Source organism: Anomalospiza imberbis, chromosome 1 (genome assembly GCF_031753505.1).
Source record: "Anomalospiza imberbis isolate Cuckoo-Finch-1a 21T00152 chromosome 1, ASM3175350v1, whole genome shotgun sequence".
Classification (NCBI taxonomy): domain Eukaryota; kingdom Metazoa; phylum Chordata; class Aves; order Passeriformes; family Viduidae; genus Anomalospiza; species Anomalospiza imberbis.
Window position 1 is genome coordinate 119,734,720 of NC_089681.1, and position 20,752 is coordinate 119,755,471.

At 38.3% G+C, this 20,752-nt stretch overlaps 1 protein-coding gene across 5 annotated transcripts in view; it reads left to right on the top strand.

The window, feature by feature from the left end:
* The window catches only part of OSBPL3 (oxysterol binding protein like 3), an 85,685-nt gene that overhangs the window by 56,933 nt on the left and 8,000 nt on the right, over positions 1-20,752 (top strand). For 3 of the 5 annotated variants that reach the window (XM_068208622.1, XM_068208640.1, XM_068208631.1), the window contains exons 13-21: positions 1,995-2,102; positions 4,896-5,030; positions 5,724-5,817; positions 8,815-9,065; positions 10,877-11,014; positions 13,774-13,837; positions 16,833-16,911; positions 19,004-19,148; positions 20,442-20,586. In XM_068208622.1, the coding sequence (XP_068064723.1) occupies positions 1,995-2,102; positions 4,896-5,030; positions 5,724-5,817; positions 8,815-9,065; positions 10,877-11,014; positions 13,774-13,837; positions 16,833-16,911; positions 19,004-19,148; positions 20,442-20,586 (1,159 nt within the window). The remainder of the gene's footprint in view (positions 1-1,994; positions 2,103-4,895; positions 5,031-5,723; positions 5,818-8,814; positions 9,066-10,876; positions 11,015-13,773; positions 13,838-16,832; positions 16,912-19,003; positions 19,149-20,441; positions 20,587-20,752) is intronic. The other 2 variants (XM_068208649.1, XM_068208658.1) reach the window with 1 other exon arrangement.

The window sequence follows — 20,752 nt, forward strand, 5'->3', positions numbered from 1 at the left end:
GAGGTAGGGGAGACTCTCTGGCACTGATCAGTTTGATGTAGATTGTCTTAGAATTATTTAGGTATGAAAATTTCCCTTTGCTTTACCAAAGCTGCATGTGATTACAGTTTTTAAGAGTGTGACATGCCTCTTTGCCTGGACCTGTAGAGGCTGTGATGTCTCCACAGTGTTTAGAGAAAGTTGAAGCCTGTTGTGTAATAACTGTACTTGTTCATTTGCACTTCTTTTGTTTTTGGCTTTCAGATGTTCCACTTCTAATACTTGAATAGGTGACTTTTATTTTTTCAGTGTTATTTGTCTACCACTTCATATCAGAAAATCAATTTTAAGATTGCTGAACATAGTAAATACTCAGCTTAGCATGAATTATTTTGTTTTCTGGGCAGTGAAATGTGGTTGTCCATCTTCATCCTGTATGTGTCTTAAAAATAATTCTGTTAGGTATTATCTGATGCTTAATTAGTCTTGCAGCCCATCTAGAAGTCATCTGTGAACCTTGGCTTTTTCAGCAAGGTAATCACCTATGAGGGCTCAGTTGTATTGTGTTTTTATTCTTAATCTGCAGATCTTTAATGTCATGCCAACAAAAATTTTCTCACCCTTTACAGCAGAGATCCTGTAGGAGAATGGAATGAGCTTCCTTTGAAGACATTTCAAAGCATGGATATGATAAACTTGACATATTTTTTAGACTTCCTTGCAAAAGGTGTCTGGTGTTAATGACTTTGGCTTAGTGTTTATTGTTCATTTTAGTTTGTTTTCTATATAGGAGGAATGAAAAAAAATCACAGGTTCAAAGCTATCAAACATTAGTCTGTTTTGCTCCCATCAGCCTGGCAGTGGAAGAAAAATGAGCAGATTTAAAGTGGATAAACCACCACAAAACTAGCATATCTGCCTCTGCTTCTCCCTCATTAAGATAGCATCCTTGACCTACACACATTCTGAGAAAAGGAAATACAGAATGGGAAAAGATACAATATTTCTGGTTTGGGGGGAGAAATAAGACAGCAGGAAGAAGAAAACATTTTGTAGCAAATAATGAAAATGGGAAGTTGTCATTACAGGAGAGATATTTTGCACTTGCCTGAGGAGGATTTAACACAGTGCTGAGCATTTGACACAGTAGGGATATGTATACCTTTATGGCAAACTCAGACCACATAGAGGTAAAGCCAGAAATAAGTTTTCTCCCTTCCATCATCACATTGATGATGGCTTTCCTGGCTTTCCTGCACCCAAGAGAATTTTCAACACAAATTACTGCCAAAAGCAGAAGCATTTGTGAGATAAAGCGGATGTGTAAACAGCAGGGTTCTCCACATCCTGGTATTGATTCAGATCACTAAAATGGGATGTAAGTCTTCAGCATTGTTCCAAAATTAATAACACAATCTTTTATTTCAGAGACATTTTCATTGCAGGGTTAGGCTCTCTTCCTACAAGTCTACTCTAATTGACATCTGTCTATCAGATGCAAACAGAATAAGTAAATGACACGTAACAAACGTGAGTTTGCAGTAGAGGCTTTTTATTCTGACCATTGCCATTATAATTTGATAGGACACAAATAGTACCTGTTACCTGTGTGAATTTATGTCTTGTTTCTCTATCATTGAAAGGCAAAGGAAACTGCCAGTATGGGAAAATCAATTGGTTTTGGATGTGGGAAGAACTAACATTGAGAGAGGCTATGTTGGAGATGGGGGTGCAGGAAGGGAGCTGGAAAAGAAAAATATCCCTGCCATCTTTGACTTTTTTCCTCCACTGATGTCTCTGTTTCCTCACACTGGGAAATAACAGTTTTAATTTGACAGATAAGGAGTAAGGTTTGAAGCATTTATAATAAAGGATTTGCTGAACCAGTAAAAAAAGGATGTGGTGGTGTTTTATACTACACTTTAAACAGTCTTTGCCCCTTTTTATACAATAAAGTCACGTTTGAGATAGTTGAGAGAACTTTATATCCCCAATATTTTTGTTAAATATTCCAGGCAATAGCACAAAACACAGATCTTAAAGACCGGTTACGCAGAATACATGCCGAATCTAAGATCATTGATTCAGCATCTAATGCAAAATCAAGCCCAGATTTGGTGAAGGTGGGTATGGATTTCCTCTTTCAGTGATGTCCTGTTCCTCCAGCCCCTACATCTAGACAGTGCTGCATAGCTGCCTCTTGTCCTGTTCTCTGTGTCTCCCCTGTGGTGTGGTGTGTCAGCAAAGCCAGTCTGCTTTCCTGGTTGTGAGTCATTTCTGGTGATGCACTGTGTGATATTTGATTCCAAAGACTTTCCTTGTGAGCAGGTTTCCTGAGCATATCTTCCATTGCTTTTTGCTACTGGTTCCTGGTGCTCTCCCTCGCCTGCTTCTCATTCAGCATGTACAGAGCTGCCACCTCGGTCACCCTGTCACCCTTGGGCCACTGTTTCTCTTGCTTTTTTAATTCTTCGTTAAGTTATGTAGATCTTTTGTCACCCATCTAAGTGCTGTTAGCCCAGAATGTTGGCTACCAGTGTGGATCATGTAAGATTTAGAACAATTACCAGACATTTCCATGAAAGGATCAAAGTTAATGGGACATACAAGAGCCCTTTCAGCCATTTAGGTGTCTTTGTGTGAAGCCAGAGACTTTTCTACATCCAGTTAGCTGGTCTGAGGTTCCACTGATGTTCAGACATTTTTGTGGCTCGCTGCAGAACTCATGTGAATATGGTGTAATTATAGGTCATAAGATGTAGGTGTTAATGGTGTCAGTGGGGAAGCCCAAACTGTGTTATTTGTGATGGATTTTCCTAAATGTTAACTCACACAGAAACCTCTGCTGTGCTCGTAGTATTAATCTTTCATTAGAACTTGAGTGCATGTAATGCTGGGACTTTTATGTAACTGATTATTTCCTTTTATTTTTAAAGACAGTTTAGTCATTCCAGAACAGATTCCATCTGTTCATTTCTGGTTCAGTTCTGGTGTAGTGGAGCTGTGTTTTGGTCATATTTAGCTGTTCAGTTTTGGGTTTTTTTCCTTTAGGTAGTTGATCATTCTGATGCCTTTTGCTTTAAAACCCACAAGAATTTGAACAGCCCTTAAACTGCTATCCAGAAAAGCTTTAATGCATTGTTACTGAGTTTCAGGAGTTATTTTCTTTTTTAGTGGAGGTCCTTGCAATGACAATGGGTTATTTCTGAAACTTGTGCTATGTGCTATACACACACAAAGTGACACACATGACAAAAATAGCTTTCAGAAGGTCCTTTGGAGGTTGCATTCACAAATTCCCTCTGGCATGGCCTGGGATGGAATTTAAGGATGAAATTGCTTATACTGGAGAAGCTTCATTTTAAGACTGTGTGAGGACTATGATACAGTAATGCTGCTTTGAGGAAGACAGGGCCACTGCACAAAACTTGTCACTAAAGGATGCATTGGGTGCTCTCACCCACTTGTGAAAATTGAAGCAGTATAAAACAGTATCTCAAGCCTTTGCACAAGGGAAAATTTTGTTTGTCTATTGGGTAATTTAATTGTAGTTCATCATGCCAAAGTGGGAATATGGAATAAGAAAAACCGAAGCTTATGTGTTAGTTATAAAAACCTGATGCTCTTTTATGAGTCTTTCCTGCCTGCTTTCCTTCTCAGATTCAAAATAGTATTGGAAATAATCCCAGTAGCAATGCTTATGTGTGTAAGGTTTGTTTTTTTTTAACTTGCAGGCTAATGTAACTGCCTTCCTCTAGGAGGGACAATGTTGAGGTTCTCTTTTATCCCTGCTGTAAAAGGGAGGGGTTTTTCAAGTCTTTTGTAGAGCAGTTTGTTTTGTTTCCATGTCACCAATATCAGCATGTACTGAATAACATTCCATACGATAGCAAAACCTACCAACAAAAAAGCTTTGAAAGAAGGTTTGTCAGCTTGATTCTGGGCTTGTCACGTTGTTCATTATGTTGTTCTGAAAATAAAATAGTACAATTCCTGCAAAATTATGATGTGGAAGTCATGGTTATAAGCTAGTAAAGCACCTCATGCAGAAAATCTTGAGAGCAGCTAATACACTCATTTGGGCCAGCATAGCTCGTTTTCTTTGCGTTGGTGGAGTTATCAGGGAAAACCGTAGCACACAAGCTTTCCAACTTCTTTACTGCCACCACAGAATGAGAAGTCTCACTGGTCACCCCAGCTTTGCCAGGCCACCTATTGGAGCTCTGCTTACACCAATGATCTGTAGTGCTTCCATGGGAGGGGCTATCAAGATCTCTGGGGCAGTCAAGTGTGCCTCCAACAGCAAAAGCAATTCTGGTTATGTGGCTTTAATGATATGTTGGTTTTGGGTAACATGGAGATATCTCAGGTGTGGATATGAAGGAATGATTTCCAAAGCACAGCATAGAAAATTAGTGAATAAAAAGAGCTAGGAAAACATACTATTATAAAGAAAGCGACTTTACCCCTCTGAATTTTGTAGACTACTCTTGCATTAAGCAAGGCCTCAGCAGGAAAAGATGAATTAATTTGCTAAGATCAGGAGGGAATGTGAATCGACAGTGGAATATAAAGAGATGGGGGTTTTGTTCTTTTGTGGGCTTTTTGATTATACACTTGGATATATCTGGCTAAATCATTCAAATAGCAAAGCATTTTTATAGGCAGCACCTTAGGTGATTTACTAAATATGCATTGCTTTATTTTCCTTGTTTTTCCTTCTCTTTGGTCTGTTTTATTTTGGTTTTAAATCCCACTTTGAAACACATGCTGTCTTTCATGTAAATTGAGGAGGAGCATGTGCAATCTTCTCCCAGTGCTTTACAGGCCTTCAAGTTAGGAGACTGTGGAATTGCATGCATGAATGTTGTTTGTGCTACTTCCCTGCTCAAAACGTTTTTTTTTCTTTTAAACAGGAAAATTCAAGAGAGGAAGGCAGAGGTCTGGTTCACCAGGTCTCCAATGAAAGCAGACTGTCTATCGCTGACTCTCTCACAGAATTTTTTGATGCACAGGAAGTCCTGCTGTCTGCTAGTTCTTCAGAAAACGAGGTCTGAGCAAGAAGATTGACATAATTCAGATGTATTTTCTTATCTCCTTATTGACAGACAATCTTTTTGAGCGCTAAGTGTACATCAGAAGACTGCCAGAAAATTTTAATTTTCAAAACATTTAGAAATGAATATGCCATTTATATTTATTTGTTGTCATTGTCTCTTCACTGTAAAGGGTAGCAAGTATTATGAAGAAGTCTTGCATACACAGTGAGGGAGATGGCAATTAAGTAGCTTGTAAGGAGATATGGCAGACATTGTAGTCTGCCTTGAGTCATTATACAGGGGCCCAGGGAACTGCACCACAAAAATACTTATTCATACCTGTCCTTGTGGTACCTGTAGGTACCCTGAGGCTGATGTCATGCTTATTGAAATTTATTAGATCTTTCTTTCCTCTCTTGGGTTTCATAAAAACCTTGGCTTTTGATATGAGGAAAGCCTTAGTTGTGAGGCCAAGGAGAGGAAGCATGTCTCTACTCAAGTTAAAATTTCAATTATAGCCATCTCTCCCAAATTCAATTGTGTCTTCTTAGGACTTTGTAGTACTTTTCTATAGTACTGAAAGACAGCTTAAACAGTTCAATTATACTAAAACAATAATAGCAGCAGAAAGTAATAATGTCCACATGCATTTGGGATTATTTTAATGAGCGATGTATCTTGCTTTTTTCCCCACACCACACTCAGGTATCAGATGATGACTCATATGTAAGTGATATCAGTGATAATGTGTCAGAAGATAACCTAAGCAATGACATGGAGAATGAAAGACAAACTTTAGGTAAGTTCAGTGGGTTTTTTATGCCATAGTTTGAGAATTTTGTTTCTGTTTGGGATATTATTTTCTTCTCTCAATAGATAATTTGATATTATGAGTTTTGAGATGTAAAAAGCCCGTGTTTTTTCTCGTATGGGCTGAGATTGGTTTGGAACAGCAGATTCTGGCTGATCTGCTTATCTGGGCACTGTTGATTAAGCAGGATGGTAGTTCTGTATCAGCAGGGAAACACCTCTTTTCTTGGCTTCTTTGATGCAACTCCCACTCTTAGTTTCTCATGGCCACAGGATTATTTCAAAGTAGTAAGGCCCAGCTGCTTTCATTTTTTCAAAAAAGTCATTTTTTTCTTCTCACACTGTTTTTTCAGTCTGCAATTTAGCAACTGCATTCAGGAGTCCTGTTGTTTTAGCAGAACTCAGTGTTTAAAGGAACATGAGAATAATTGCTCAGTGGCAGCTCTGGTGCATGACCATAAGAATTTCTTTCTTGCGTGTGTATTAATCATGATAGTGTTGTTAGTACCTATGCTATTTTGTCCTTCTAGAAAGCGACTCAAAAAAAGGAGAATTGGTTGTTACAACCTAATTGGCTTTGTGCCTTCAACTCATTTCAGCTAACCACAATGTTCTTCCCAGTCTAACAATATGTTTTTATTTTCAAAAATGCTGAACAGTGATTTCTCGCTAGCAGCTGTTTCCTGATCATCTCCAAGAACCAGCAGATTCCTATGAACTTGGGTAGTTTGATATGTATTCTGTAACGGTTCAAAATGAAGAATTTTTGTTTTTTTCCTTTAAGATAGGAAGGAATACAAATGAATGTATCTCATTGTCTGGACCTTAGAAAGCTGTATTAATGTGGCTGTTCATCTTTTTTAAACAAAGACTGTCACTGAAGCTTTTCAGTATAAGAAGCACATCTGCATGCTTCTGGTACCTGCTATTTCTGTGCTTTGGGCAGCCTGCCACTGCCATTAATAGAAAAGTGGATGTCGTTTTCCTACAGGGCTTTAGCTGCACCATAAATTGTGGGATTATGACAAAATCCTCTGGCCACTGTAATGTAGAAGGTCAGATCAGATGTTGATAATGGTCCCATTTGGCTTCAAAAGTCATTGACTCTAACTGGAGGTCAGATGTCTAAACCTCCTGTGGCAATTCATCCTGTCTGTCACGGCTCTTACAAACCAGAACTGCCTGGGCCTTTCTGTAATGGAGACTAGGCACACTTCATTGCTTAGAAAATCTGGCATCTGAGTATTGAAGCTCTTGCTCTACTCTGTTTTTTCAGCAGCTTACCTCAATTAATGGTCTGGTCTAGAATATGTAAATGATCCAATTGGTATTCTGTTTTTAATCATGAGCTGTCAAAAGACATAGCAAAATCCCATTTCTGGGAGCTCTCTTAAACAAGGGTAAGTTTTTAGCATTTACCTCATTCCTGAGTTATCTAAGGGAGCATCCTTATTTTTGGCCTCTTCTGATATTAAATAAGTTCTTCCAATAGGGAAGTATAGAAGTCAGCTCCTTAACTCTCTACAGCATAATTGTTTCAGGTAGATTTTTGGACTCATTGTGCCCATGCCATTTTTAAGCAAAAAGAAAGATACAGACAAGGGGCTGCAAATAGTTCACCTGACCTTGTTAGAGTAACTCAGTCATATGAGGAATTAGGACTTCTAGTTTGCCAGTGGCAGGAAAGATGGAAACTCCTTCCTCAAAACTCTGAGGATACTGATTACCCTTTAAATGTTCCACATGAGGCATGGGCTGGGAGGCATGGCAGGCATGGGGAAGTTAGTCCTTGCGGTCACCTGTCACTGCTGTAAGCACTGCTGATGCCGTGCTAATGTCAGTGCCAGAGAAGAGGAAGTACTGGTTAAGTGCATTTAAGGGCAGGGATTCTTCAGGCATGTGTAGCACAGAAAGAGATGGAAGGAATTAAACCCCAGTGTGGGTTTAATTCCTTTGAGACAGAGCTGTGTGAGGAAAGCCAGAAAAGGACAGGGGCTGACAGACTGAGGCTGTGCCTGAGTGTCTCCAAATAGTAACTGATCCTAAGGCAGGAGCTTCCTAGGTGCTCCTGAGGATGTGGAAAGACAAAATATGTTCTTGTAGTGGCAAACACATTCCTCTCTGAAACAAAAGTGATGTACAGCTAAGCAATGTAATCGCTTGAGACTAGTGCCTGTTGTGGAAGCTTGTAGCTCTATTTGGATTTTGCTACAAATCCTGTCATGGCACACTTAGAGCTATTTATCCTGTTCTAATTGCTTTGGTATAGGAACACAGACTTCAGATATTCATGTCAAGGACTCTTCACTTGAGTCTTTTTTTTTTTTTTTTTCATCTTCAGCAAACCCATAGCTCTAAAATTGCTTCAAATTTTCCATCCTTAAAACGTATCAGTTCTCCATCAATGTATGGGCATATCTCAAAGTAACATTGCTAAGTTTAAATGCTATGGGGAGCAATGTGGAAAAGCCTGAATGTAAATTCGTGGTACAGTAGGTGGTAGGAGTATGCGAAGAAGTAGGAAAAGATCAGTAGGAGTAATTATTATCCTTGCATCTGTAAGTTACATCTTGCCTTCTGAGAAGTGTCAACTTAATTGAAGCTCTGTCAAGGAAGGAGGTTTTATGTCCCCTAAACAGATAGGAATCCATCTCTGTTTCAAATAAAATAGTTATAACATCCACTCTTTCAAATTCAGTGGAAAGTCTGAGCCTTTTCTTACAGATTTTAATGGAAAAGGAGGTCATTTTTTATGCATCTCTTGTACTTGGCATTTTACTTCCATTAATGTACATAAAATGTGATTCTTAATTTTATCATTTTTATAACAGGCTATGTTCAAACCACAAATGAAACACTAAGTGTTCGTGGGTGGAAGGAAGTTTTGACAGAAGGAAAGATGGTTGCATTTTAATGTATGTTTGCAAAGGGGAATGAAACTAAGAAAATGTAAATTTAATTGTTCTGCCACTTCCTTCCTTTTCAGATTGTATTTCTGAAAGCGGAATTGGATGCAATTCTAAAAGGAGAACATGTTTACCAGCTCCATGTCCTAACACAAGCAACATCAGCCTGTGGAATATCCTGAGGAATAACATAGGAAAGGATCTCTCCAAAGTGGCCATGCCCGTTGAGTTGAACGAGCCACTGAACACCCTGCAGCGTCTCTGCGAGGAGCTGGAGTACAGCGAGCTCCTGGATAAAGCAGCGCACACACCAAACCCCTTCGAGCGGATGGTAAATACCTGATTCCAAATACTCAGGAACACTCAACAGAATTAGAATAGAGTAAGCATGAAAGCAGTGCTGAAGAAGTGGAGATATTCTATTCCATTGTTTTGTTTCTCTCAGCTGAGAGGCAAACTCTTCAAATGTCTGTACATACTCATATACCATTATTTTTGCCATTTCTGTTGCTTTTTCAGAAAGGCTCTCTCTCCTCAAGTACCTTGCTGTTCTGCAACTTTAAACAAAAAAAGGAGCTTATTTCTGTTTTGCAGCTCTTGCTCTCCAATATTGAAAATTTACATCAAAAGGATTAAACTTAGTTCCCTCTCAAAGATGAAAGCTAAAATAGATCTTTCTCAAGGGTGTCTGATGTGGTAACACATTTTTGATAGAGACGCTGGATCTTCCAGCCCTACATGACTGTGATATCTTTATATTAAATAAACGAGCTCTATATTTCTTATTAATTGGTTTTCTGAAGTTTTAGTGTTTATCCAAAATGTTCAGGATCTCAAAACAAGGCTGTATGCTGGGTACAATAATGATGTCATCCTTTTCCAGTGCAGAACCCTGAATTCTGCATTTGGCAAAAGAACAAGAGAGAAATGCATTTGTTGTTCTGCTTCCAGGTGTACAAGAGCTACTTAATATGCAAGCCCATAAATAAAGGATTAGAAGCTCCCTAAATTCTCTTAAATGGAAGATAGAGATTTTCCCACAAACTGAATTAAGCCTTTTAACTCAATGTATCTTATCTCAAAATGAGGTTATTAATGAGAGTAGGTAGTCATATTATAAATACTGCTTGAAAAGTCTCTTTCCTCATTCTGACAATTTCAAGGGTTACAATTTAGGGCCCATTCCCAGGGTGTGGTCATTCACTGGGGGTTTTAGTTCATAGCTTTTTTTGTTCTCTTGAGAACATATGCTAAAAGGAAAAGGAAATGAGCAGTAGTTGTTCAAAATGAAGGGAAAAGAAGCCTTTTCCCTCCTCCCCACACCCAAGCATCTGGAAATTACCTCAGGAGTGGTGTATTCATTGCCTTTGAGAAATTCCTGAAGCAAAATTTAATGCCAGCTGTTGCATAGTAATTGCAATAGTTCATTGCAATCCGCTGAGCCTATCCTCAGTGGATTTGTTTTCTGAAACTGTGAAAAGAGGGTATCTACACTTTCACACGATGAGGAAAAGGGCATGAAAAGAGGAAAAAAAAGTGTTACAAGTGACTTGAATCAAACAGCCCTGAATTCTAATGCCTCATGTTATGCTTGACTGCAAAAATTTGGAAGGGCTACCTGTGTGTCAGTCATGATCAACAGTTTCACGATTAGGTAATAGCACCTAGTAGACAAAATGCAATTTAAGTCAAATGGCATTAGAAAGAGCAAACTTGGTGAAAACTCAATTCAGTACTTCCTGTGCCATGTTTATGAAAAGGATAGTTGGTACATTTATGGAGTCACAGATGGAACTATAAAAAACAGTTATTATACGAAATTTACCAGTGCATTTTAAGGTTACTTCTCTGAACTGTGTTGCAGAATGCTAAACTGCTTGAAACACTTTTCAGAAATGCTGTTTTCAGTTGATGAAATTTGCAGTATCTGACCCTAACGATTCTACCCCTGAGCTATTGAATGATTCTGAAAATTGAATAATCCTCCAACGTGTGAACTGGGGCTCAGCTTGCAGGAGGCGTGCATATTTGTAGCCTGCAAATGAAGGGGAAAATACAGAATCAGGATAAAGCTTGCTTTTATTTTTTTTTTTGTGTCTGTTGTAAATTAATTAATGTAAGTCCCAAATATATACTTCCCAGGTGTACATAGCTGCCTTTGCAGTCTCTGCCTATGCATCCAGTTACTACCGAGCTGGAAGTAAGCCATTTAATCCTGTGCTTGGAGAAACCTATGAATGTATTCGTGAAGATAAGGGTTTCCAGTTCTTTGCAGAACAGGTATTGTATGCTGCAGCCCTTAGAATTGCTACTCGATACACTGCTGAATTCTAAATGTGTGGCTGGAATTCTCTAGAATTACTGGCAAAATACAAGATTACTCTACATTACCTGAGCCCAGCAAAACCCAAGGGAACTTGATAAATTATAAACAAAGGGAATTGTTTTTTGAGGAAAGTCTGCTAAGTCTGGCATAGAACATCCCCACAAGCAGCTGACACTCGAGGAGCAAAGGCTGGCACACTGCCTGCTCCAGTAACAGGATAACTTGGTTAAAGGAGAGTGCAATTCCCCATGCTGAAATCTGATCACAACTGCAACAAAAGTTTACATTCTTGTCATTTTCTTTTGCGTGTGATCATTAAAAATACTGTATCTTCAGCTGTTTAATGTCTTCTTTTATAACAAATGTATCCCTCATGTGAGTCAATCAACCACAAGTATTTCCAGTGGCACCATGACTATTTCTGCTTCCTGTCCAAATACTTTGTAGTCTAAGCCTTTCAAATTTGCAGCCACAGCTGAGTAGGTGAAGCTAGCATATCATGGTCTGAGTGTTTATGAAGATAATGCCCCAGTAGGAGAATAATTATTAAGTATGGGTGAAAAATACTAAATTTAAACGAGTCAAGCTACCAAAATTTCTCAACTTGAAACATATGTTAAAAAGAGATAAAACTCAAATACCTGGTGCCTAGCAAATTAAGATTGACTGAAAGCTGTCTTATTCTGTCTAGACATAACAAAAAAAAATATACAAAAAGTGCAAGTGGGCAAAGGTGTGCAACCTAGAAATTTGCTCAGAGAAAGATTTCTAAGAGGCTTCCTTTAGGAAATGAAAAGTGCTTTTAACCGCCTGTGAAGGTACAGCATTTTGCACATTATGTTTTAGAATTGACAAAAAGGAATGTTATGTGATCTTTCCTTAGTCTCAGGAAATGTCACAGGCAAGAGTAAAAATAAGGAGGGGAAGAAAACCCAACAGAAAGTAATACAGTCAAAACAAGAATCAAATTTAAAGTTCATGTATCTGGTTAATCACTGTGCTACCTCAGTACTAAAATGATGTGTATAAAGCACTGCAAGTACCAGCACAGCATGAAATTTGAGTAACAAAGTGGCAAATAAAGGTAAGCAATGAGTTTAATGTTACACTGAATTAAAAGAAGATATTTTCACTTGACTATTGGGTAAACGAGTACAAAGGCTAGTTTTTATAAAAAAGAATTTTACTACATGAACGGGCTTGTGATATTAACAACTGTTGTTCTAGTATGAGAAATAAGTGAGGTGAGTTTAGAGTGGTAAAGCTACTGTAAGAATATGGGCTGGGGAAAATGGAACAGAGGGGAGTATGGGATGGAGTATGGGAAGAATATGGGGTGGGGAAAATGGAACAGAGGGGAGTATGGGAAGAAAGAAATTTAATGCAGCTTGCAAGCATTAAATGTTTCTCTTTACAGCGGCTTATTGCTTGCACAAGCATTTTGATGCTTATTCCAGATGCAGGCAGAATGTAATGGGACACTCACAGAAGATAGAAAAGTAACAAAGATTCTGTTTAACCGCTAGAGGGAGTTTAGAATAACTCCTGTTAGCACCATGACCTTTCTCTGGAATTAGAACAGTTTAAGTGAGAGCTAAGTTTAACCCATGTATTACAGTGACATCTGGGGTTAATCTGGGTACAGTATGTAAAAGAGAGAGAGTGTTGCTCTTGCTGGATTAGGCTATAGCTGAAAATAATTAGTACTTCTTTTTTTTTTCTTTTTTTTTTCTTTTTTTTACCAAGTAGAGTATGTTCAATAAATAACTGGATGCCTGTGGGAAAAAATGCTCAGTAAGAGATTTGTGAAATGAGTAATAAAAAAAAAAAGGAAAAGTTGATTTGAGCCATGTAGATGGCTAAGAAATTAAATTCATAGTGGAAAATAGCAATTTGACTTGAAAATAAAGCTGCCCAAGGAACAGCAGGCATTACACATCTTAAGAGCTGGTCCTGGTCTGTTAGTTGTGTTCACCCAGAAGGGAGAATTCAAGTCGAGGAGGAGTGGCTGCTTTCACTTTGTGCTTTTTTAAATTTACTGTTGCATTTTAATAGTCTGAATTGTTTATTTGCTCACAGTCCTTGCCTTGCTAGTTTGGTGGTTGCCCTAATTCCTGCACATGCTATTGCTCAAAGCTGATAAATGCAGTGCGTGTGGTTAGAGTTTCACTAGAAGCACCTGGGGTGTCACTGCTTCAGTAGTAGGGATTGCTGGATGGAATTTCCTGGCTTGATTTCTTCACCCCTGGCCCACTTAGAGATGCTGATCACGACCTCCTTCCTCATACTCAGTGTTCTGTGGTTATTCACTGTACAGAAGCTTTTGGCCCTTTGTTGTGTTTTTGTTTTTTTGAAAATTTTTGCACTCAAAATGTGGTTTTTGTTAATCTGTTAAGAGGTCCTAAGGGTAAATTTAATTATCACCTTAGAGACAATGTACAAAGTATATAGCTAGATTTTCACTTGAACAAAATCTCAGGCCTTTTAAAATAAATGTTTCCCATTTCTTTCAAGGTTTCTTAGGTCTGAGAACCTTTATTAATCTCACTGCCTCCCCCTTCAGGACACAACTGCAAAGTGAAAACTAATGTTCAAATTGTAAATGCCATATGGGAATGAAGAAAACAAGACAAAATAAGCCAAACCAAAATGACATTTCAAGTGTTCATATGTTAATCTTTCTTCCCCCTCTCCTTTCATGTCTTGCTATTAGGTCAGTCACCACCCACCTATTTCTGCATGCCATGCTGAATCTGTGAATTTTGCTTTTTGGCAAGGTAACTCTTCAGTCTATCATTTACTTTTACAGTGTTCATAATGTTTTCATTGTACGTCTAATAGAAAATATCCAGAAATTAGGAAAAGTTGAAATTCCTTGCTTAAATTTTTATTAGAATGATTTAATGAAATGTTAGCCTATACTTACTTGCATGCTTCTTACTTGGATCTTCTGCTATTATAAAAATTCTCAAGAGATTTTGCTTTGTTTGGATTTTTTTTTCATGTTAGATTAAATTATTATTATTTTCATGTGCAAATATCTGCTCTTCTTTAAAATCAGGTTTGTTTGGGGTTTTGGGGGGGGGATGTTGTTCTTTAGTAAAGAAGAATTGTATGTCAAGCTATTTATAAAACAAACAAACTCGAAGACAGCATGAAAACACTACAAGGTAAATCCTGAACCTTGGCAAATCTTGTAAACTTGTTCTGAAAGCAATTTTCAAAATAAGTGTAACAGCAAGGATAAATACATTTACCTTCTGTTTCTCTGCTGGTATTATTACAGTATGTAAGATCTTGTGCTATTTGACTACTGCTTTTTTCAAAAGATGTGTGTTGGAGCTTTGTCTGCTGTGTATTGCTAGTGAAGGTGACAGCCAGTAAGAGTACCTGTGTGATTATATAATTCTGGAGTGTACACAGAACAAAACCGTGCCTTTTAACTCACTTAAAATCCTTCACCCCAGGGGTTTGTCAAATCACAATGTGGCCATATTATAATTTTTTTTTTCCCGATTGGCTCTGCTGACTCAATTATAGTTATTACAGATGGAACCATACTGAACAGATATTGGAACCCATTAGTCTGGGTTTTATTATTCTGTGTAATTCTTTGCTTTGTAAACAAATACAGGGACACAAGAATCCTTTTGTTCATAGCCTAAAAGCTAAGATGACAAAAAATTTGTTCAGTAACTTGAACACTGTATAAAGACCAGATAGCAGCCTGTCTTAATAAAAATAGATGACACTGATTTGTTTAACAAATCTTGACAACTGTTATCATTCAAATATTTTAACCCTTCAATTTAGAGAATGAAGTTTTTCTAATGAGAGCTGAGAATCTGATTAATGTGGGAGTCTAAGATTTGGTCTAGATGAGCACAGGACATTCAATCAGGGTGCAGCAGGGCTTGGGGTTTGTTTGCTTTATTTTTAAATATGGCTAGCTAAGCTTATGAGAGGGCTAGACAATGATTTTTTTTCCATTGTAAAGGCAATTTTTAAATGCTGCTGACCTCTTATAATGAGGCTGTATTAACTTACATGGAAAGATTAACACCATTTTAACCATAAAGGCAGTGAGTTCAGTTCTTTCTGTGTGCAAAGACCTTTTCACTTACTGTGTCACCTTCTCAGCTGAAAAGGAGACAGCAACATTGCCAGGGTAGTGCTGTCATCCCACCAGACACTGACCTTAGTTCATGTGTTCCATCACCAAGAAATCTCCCGATCACGGCTCTCACAGGGACCGGTAGTTTGGAAATAGCATTCCATGACTTAGGAAGCTGGCTCTGCTTTTGCAGAGGAGTGTTGACACATGAGCAGTGGAAATGAAGGATGTTTCAGCTATTCCAGCATCTGTGCCTGAATTAGTGTGAGCATAGCTTTGAAATAACACTTTGCTTTTTCTCTTCTGTCCTAAAATTATTGCGTGATCAAGTTGCACCCCAGCTCTCAAGATGTTTCCCACATGCTGATCTCTGTGGGACAGCTTTGCCATTTTTGAGAGCATAGAATTTGGCACAATCTGGTAATGCATTTTAACTGTTAAATTTGGTAGGGCGTACCTTTGTCTTTTCTCTTCCATCCCACTGCAGAAGAGAGAAAGCCAGGACAGAATTTGCCTCAACATCATCATACTGGAAGTAGCTTTGGAGCACTTGTGCAGTGTAGGAATCATAACAGAATCACTGTCACTGAAGATGCTGACCCAGCACTAGACTTCAAAACCAAAAAACGCAAAAGGTCCTTTTCTCACATGATAAAAAAGTAACTTTTTTGCGTGCAGAATTCTGCCCTATATCCCATTCTAATCTTTTCAATGAGAGGCAGATCAGTGTGGCTCACTCCTCACTTACACATACATACTCAGGAGGTGCCTGAGTAAAAATCTCTTAGTTGTGGTTTAAGCATCCATCTCACAACCAGTGTAAGAGTTTCCCCCCTGAATTGCACAGGAAATAGTGTTTTGTTTTCCTTTTGTTAGAACTAACATCTTTTTAAGACTAGAGCTGAATTTTCCCCACTTTTTCAGGTTGGGCAGGGAATGGAGTTTCTGGAGTCTAAAATAGGAAGGGTACTATTCCCCTGGGCTCTGAAGTCACCATGAAAGTTACTGCCTGATTATCTAGCCCAATTTAACTTTACACACCTTTTGCCATGCTTCTCTGTTTCTTTCTCTTCCAGGTGCTTTTGCTCAATAAATTTGGCTAAACTTGTATTGAGTTTTCTTTTTTTTATATTTTTGAAGAAAAGGCATGAGATTTGGACAGTCTTTCTGTGATTAAACAAGATTTCAAAAGACCAGTTAAACTTACAGAGGGAGCTGGACTGAAACCCTCTGCCATTTTGTGCCCCTTGAAACCTCCTTTAGCCTCTTGACTGTGGATGTTCTTGTTATATTTTTGTATTTGAAATTCTGCTTTTGTTTTTGAAAATGTCTGCATTCATTCACTAGCAACTGAATTGCAGACGAGTATATGCTGCCTATAGCTTATTCAAATTTCTTACTTTTGAAAAAGCTTTTGAGAGGACTGTTAAACATCTGTTACTTTGCTATTTAAATAACCAATATTATGATGAAAATCAAACAGAGCAAACAGCAACAACACCAAACCCACCAACAAGTATTTGAAGGTCCCACAACAATCTTTGAACACTTCTGCTGCACTTTGTTATTTTGAATTTCTTGAAAATAAAGTAGAGCCCAGAAACAGCCTGATTCACCTACCTGTGACTCAACCTGTCTTTTTTTACTTCTTGTTCCAGATGTCAGATGGAAAAACAAATTCTGGGGGAAGTCCATGGAGATTGTTCCAGTTGGCACAACACATGTAACTCTTCCAGCGTAAGTGCTGCTGTTGGGCACTGCTGTTCATGCACAGGCACAGATGCTTGCACACACTGGAGCCACGTTCATTCAGAGGACAGTGAGCTCTGCTCTGCCCTTTGGAAGGACTGGTGTCTATGATTTCATTTAAAGAGAAAAGGGGAGGAAGAAAAACCCCACCAAACCAAAACCAGAAGCATAAATCAGAAGCACTGACTCTTTCAAAAGTTATGCAAAACTAACAATGAAAAAAAACCCCCATCACTCCTGTGTACCTTGAAAAAATAACAGTTGGTATTTTCATACTTCAGTTGAATTTCAACCTTAATGTATTTTAAACTCACAGGGAAAAACTGTAGGGTAAAGGAAGCTAGGGATTCTTTTGCTTGAGTATGGGTTTGGGAGAAGAGGTGGTGGTGTTCTTGCCTTTTTTGACTATATTTGTAGGGACCTTGACACCATGGGGTGTTCTGGGCTGTAGGCAAGACCAACAACCACCATCGCTGCAGAAATAATTATTGTAAGTGATAAGTAGAACCAGTTATCTGGTGTTCATTATCCAAGGAAGCAGCCACTGTAGTGAAGTGTTGAGTATAGTTGGTTTGTTTCCTTTTGTTTTTTTAAATAAAAATCTGCAGTGTTTCAAGGCAGGCTTGTCAGTGTGCCCATTACTGATGAGCAATTGAAATCTCTTAAAATTTGGCCTATATCCATCATGTTTGCAGAACCAGAGGTCTAAAGGTTAAGTATTGTTCCAATTAAATCTGTTTTCCAGTGAGAAAGTACAAAATTAATTAATCTGCCATCTGAAAAAAGAAAACCCAAAGAATTCAAGAATCTAGCACTCATCAAATCAAGCATGCCTTTTTTTTTTAAGTGGATAAAATTGTAGTCTAGTAAGATAATATCCAAAAGGTAATGTATAAACCACCATGTTATGTTCATAGCACCTGCCCTAAGCTTTGAAATGAAAGCTTTCTAGGATGTGAATGAGTGCTCAGAGCCAAAATAATTAATATATATTATGGCCTATGATGGGCTGATGAACTGGGAAGCAATCTGTTTCATATATGATCTCCATGTGCTGGTTTGTATCCCTGTGTATTTGATACAGAATTGGGTACAAAAAAGGTGCCAAGGCTATAGGGAAAAATTAAGCATTAGTATTAAGGTTCATTTTGAAACCAATAGATATTTTTAGCATTTATGACAACATATGCATAGGTAAGGGCAGAAAAAGAAGTTACTGTGAGATAGATTGGCTGCATTTCTGCAAGTCTGTACAAAGTGTCCTTGTGTGTGGCCTTAGAAAGCAGCAAGTGAAAGCAAGTGATTAAGGGGAGGTAGGGAAAGATGCTAACAACTTCACAGGATGTGTGTGAGGCACTTACTGTGGGGAAACTGGTGCTTTGTAAGTTTGTGTTTTACCTTACCTGTAGTGAGTTGGACATCCATACCCAGAGCAAATTGTAGAATATATCTCTTCACGAGACTTTCCTTTCCTTGATGATATTATAAAGCTGTTTTATAAGAGCATCTGCTTCTTTCATAAAAGGTAAACTGTTGTATTCCCTATTGGTATTTGTTTATCTCTCCCTGTCTGCTGTTTCCCAGTGCGCAACTGCATCTTGAACTTCCTGGTGAGAACTTTGGCTCTTGCCTAAAGCACACATATTAGGCTCAACCTTGAGAGCTTGGTCAAGCTTATTCCTCTCGGTACATGTTTGGATCACTCTGGTGGCCCATGTCCTTGTGTTCTCCATTGTCACTGTGTTACAGGCGTGGAATGGGAATCTCAGACTGTAGAAGACACCAGAATTATTACTTCTGGAAACTTAAAACTGGTTAGAAGGACAAGTAAATTGAGAGAAAATTGAATTCAAGACCAAAGTATATTGCAGAAGTGAAAAGGATTTTCTGGGAGGTGGGATTCTTGTCATAGGGTTTGTTTTTGAGAAGGTTTGGAACAAGAAGATGAAGCATTCTAGTAAAAAAAAATAAAAAGGTTTATTTGTTTTCTCTAATCAAGTTCTCTGCAATTTTTTTTCCTCAAGTTTGAGCTCACTTGAACATGGCATGAGAATTTTCTTGTGTCTATTTTTCCTTACAGTTTTAAAGACCATTTTGCATGGAACAAGGTGACGTCCTGCATCCATAACATCTTAAGTGGGCAAAGATGGATTGAACACTATGGAGAGATCATCATAAAAAATCTTAATGATGACACGTGCCACTGCAAACTGACTTTCATAAAGGTAACCACAGCAATGTTGGCACTGCCTTTTCTAACAGGCACAGCAGTGGGAGGGTGCTCTCCGTGAAGCTCAGTACTTCTGCTTACAAGCTGTAATTACCTGTGATTCCTTGAAAACTGTAATTTTGAAGGAAATGCCATTCACTAGATAAAAAAAGAGAAGCAACAGTTTTCTTGAGTGATTCCACTGAAAATGGAGGAATTATGGGGAAAGGAATATCATGGAAAACCTACTCTGGGTTTGATGAGAGACATAGGCACAAGGTGGCTTCTGACAGTGGTTTACCACATGCCTCCTATGAGCCCACTGGCACATGCTGTGGTCATTTAGCAGCTGTAGGATCAGTGCTTATGCAAGGTGTTTCTCCTGATGCTCTTTTCTAGCCCTTTGCAGGTACTCAGAGGAGTTTAAGTAAGAGGTTGTGGTGTTACTCAAAGCTTTTGCTTCAGTATCAGTACAATATATATGACTTCTTCAGGCATTGTCCTTATAATAAAATTAAATTCAGTTTTTGGCAATAGATGACTTTGTAGTAGAGGAAAATCAACAAAAATGTAAAGCAATGCCAAAATTTCTAACCTGAGAAATACTTTAATAAATCATCCTAAGAGACTTACCCTAACCTGCATTTTCTGCATCTGATTGATGGAGAAAGGCTCTGCTGGACATAGAACAGGCCATACAGACACAAGGGATACAGTACTTCAGTGTACTTATGCAGCACGACATGCTTCCCAGCAAGTTTGGGGGTTTTTATTTGTTTTCCTGAATACTTTGTGCTTTCTGAGAAGCATTAGGGTGATTTTTTTTTTCCAAATACTTACTTGAAAGTACTATAATGCATTTTCAGAGCTGCACTGGATGTTTAAAGTTCAAATATTTAAGACTGAAAGCCTGCAAATCTCACACCTTAAATATTGTAAGATTGGAGATTAATGTATGAGTTCCTTCTCTGCCTCTTCTGCGAATTTGGGAGAGATGTAGATAACCAAGTCAGGACCCAGGGTCAACTGTCCTTAGGCAAAATTCAGGGTCAGCTGCACTTCGCCTCAGACTGCCCCTAAAAAAAGGCAAACCAAATAAATACAATTCTCAACATTAGTGTCTTAAGAAGCTAACATACTAATAAGTTTGTATTTTAACGTACTAACAGCAGCTCTTTGCATTTGGTGTTTAATGCACACCTGAATGAACAGTTCTCATTGCTCTACAGCCTGGTGCTACTGGCATGGCAAAATGGCCTGCACTTGAGCTCCTCTGCACCTTCTTTCCCCTTGTTCCTTTTAATTCTAGGCAAAGTATTGGAATCCAAATGCACATGAGATTGAAGGCAGTGTCATGGATAAATCTGGGAAAGCTGTGCATCGACTCTTTGGGAAGTGGCATGAAAGTTTATACTGTGGGACAACTTCATCTTCAAACTGCATATGGAGAGCAAGTTAGTGATCAGAATTGCTCATGTACACAAACTGAGATCTTCTTGAGTATAAGCTTATTGTTTTCATATTTTTATTAGGCCCCAATTTCTTGTTATTTTTCAGTAGAATATTAGATTTTTGTCAAGCATTTAAAAGCTAGATCAGAAAAATATATAATTTAAATAA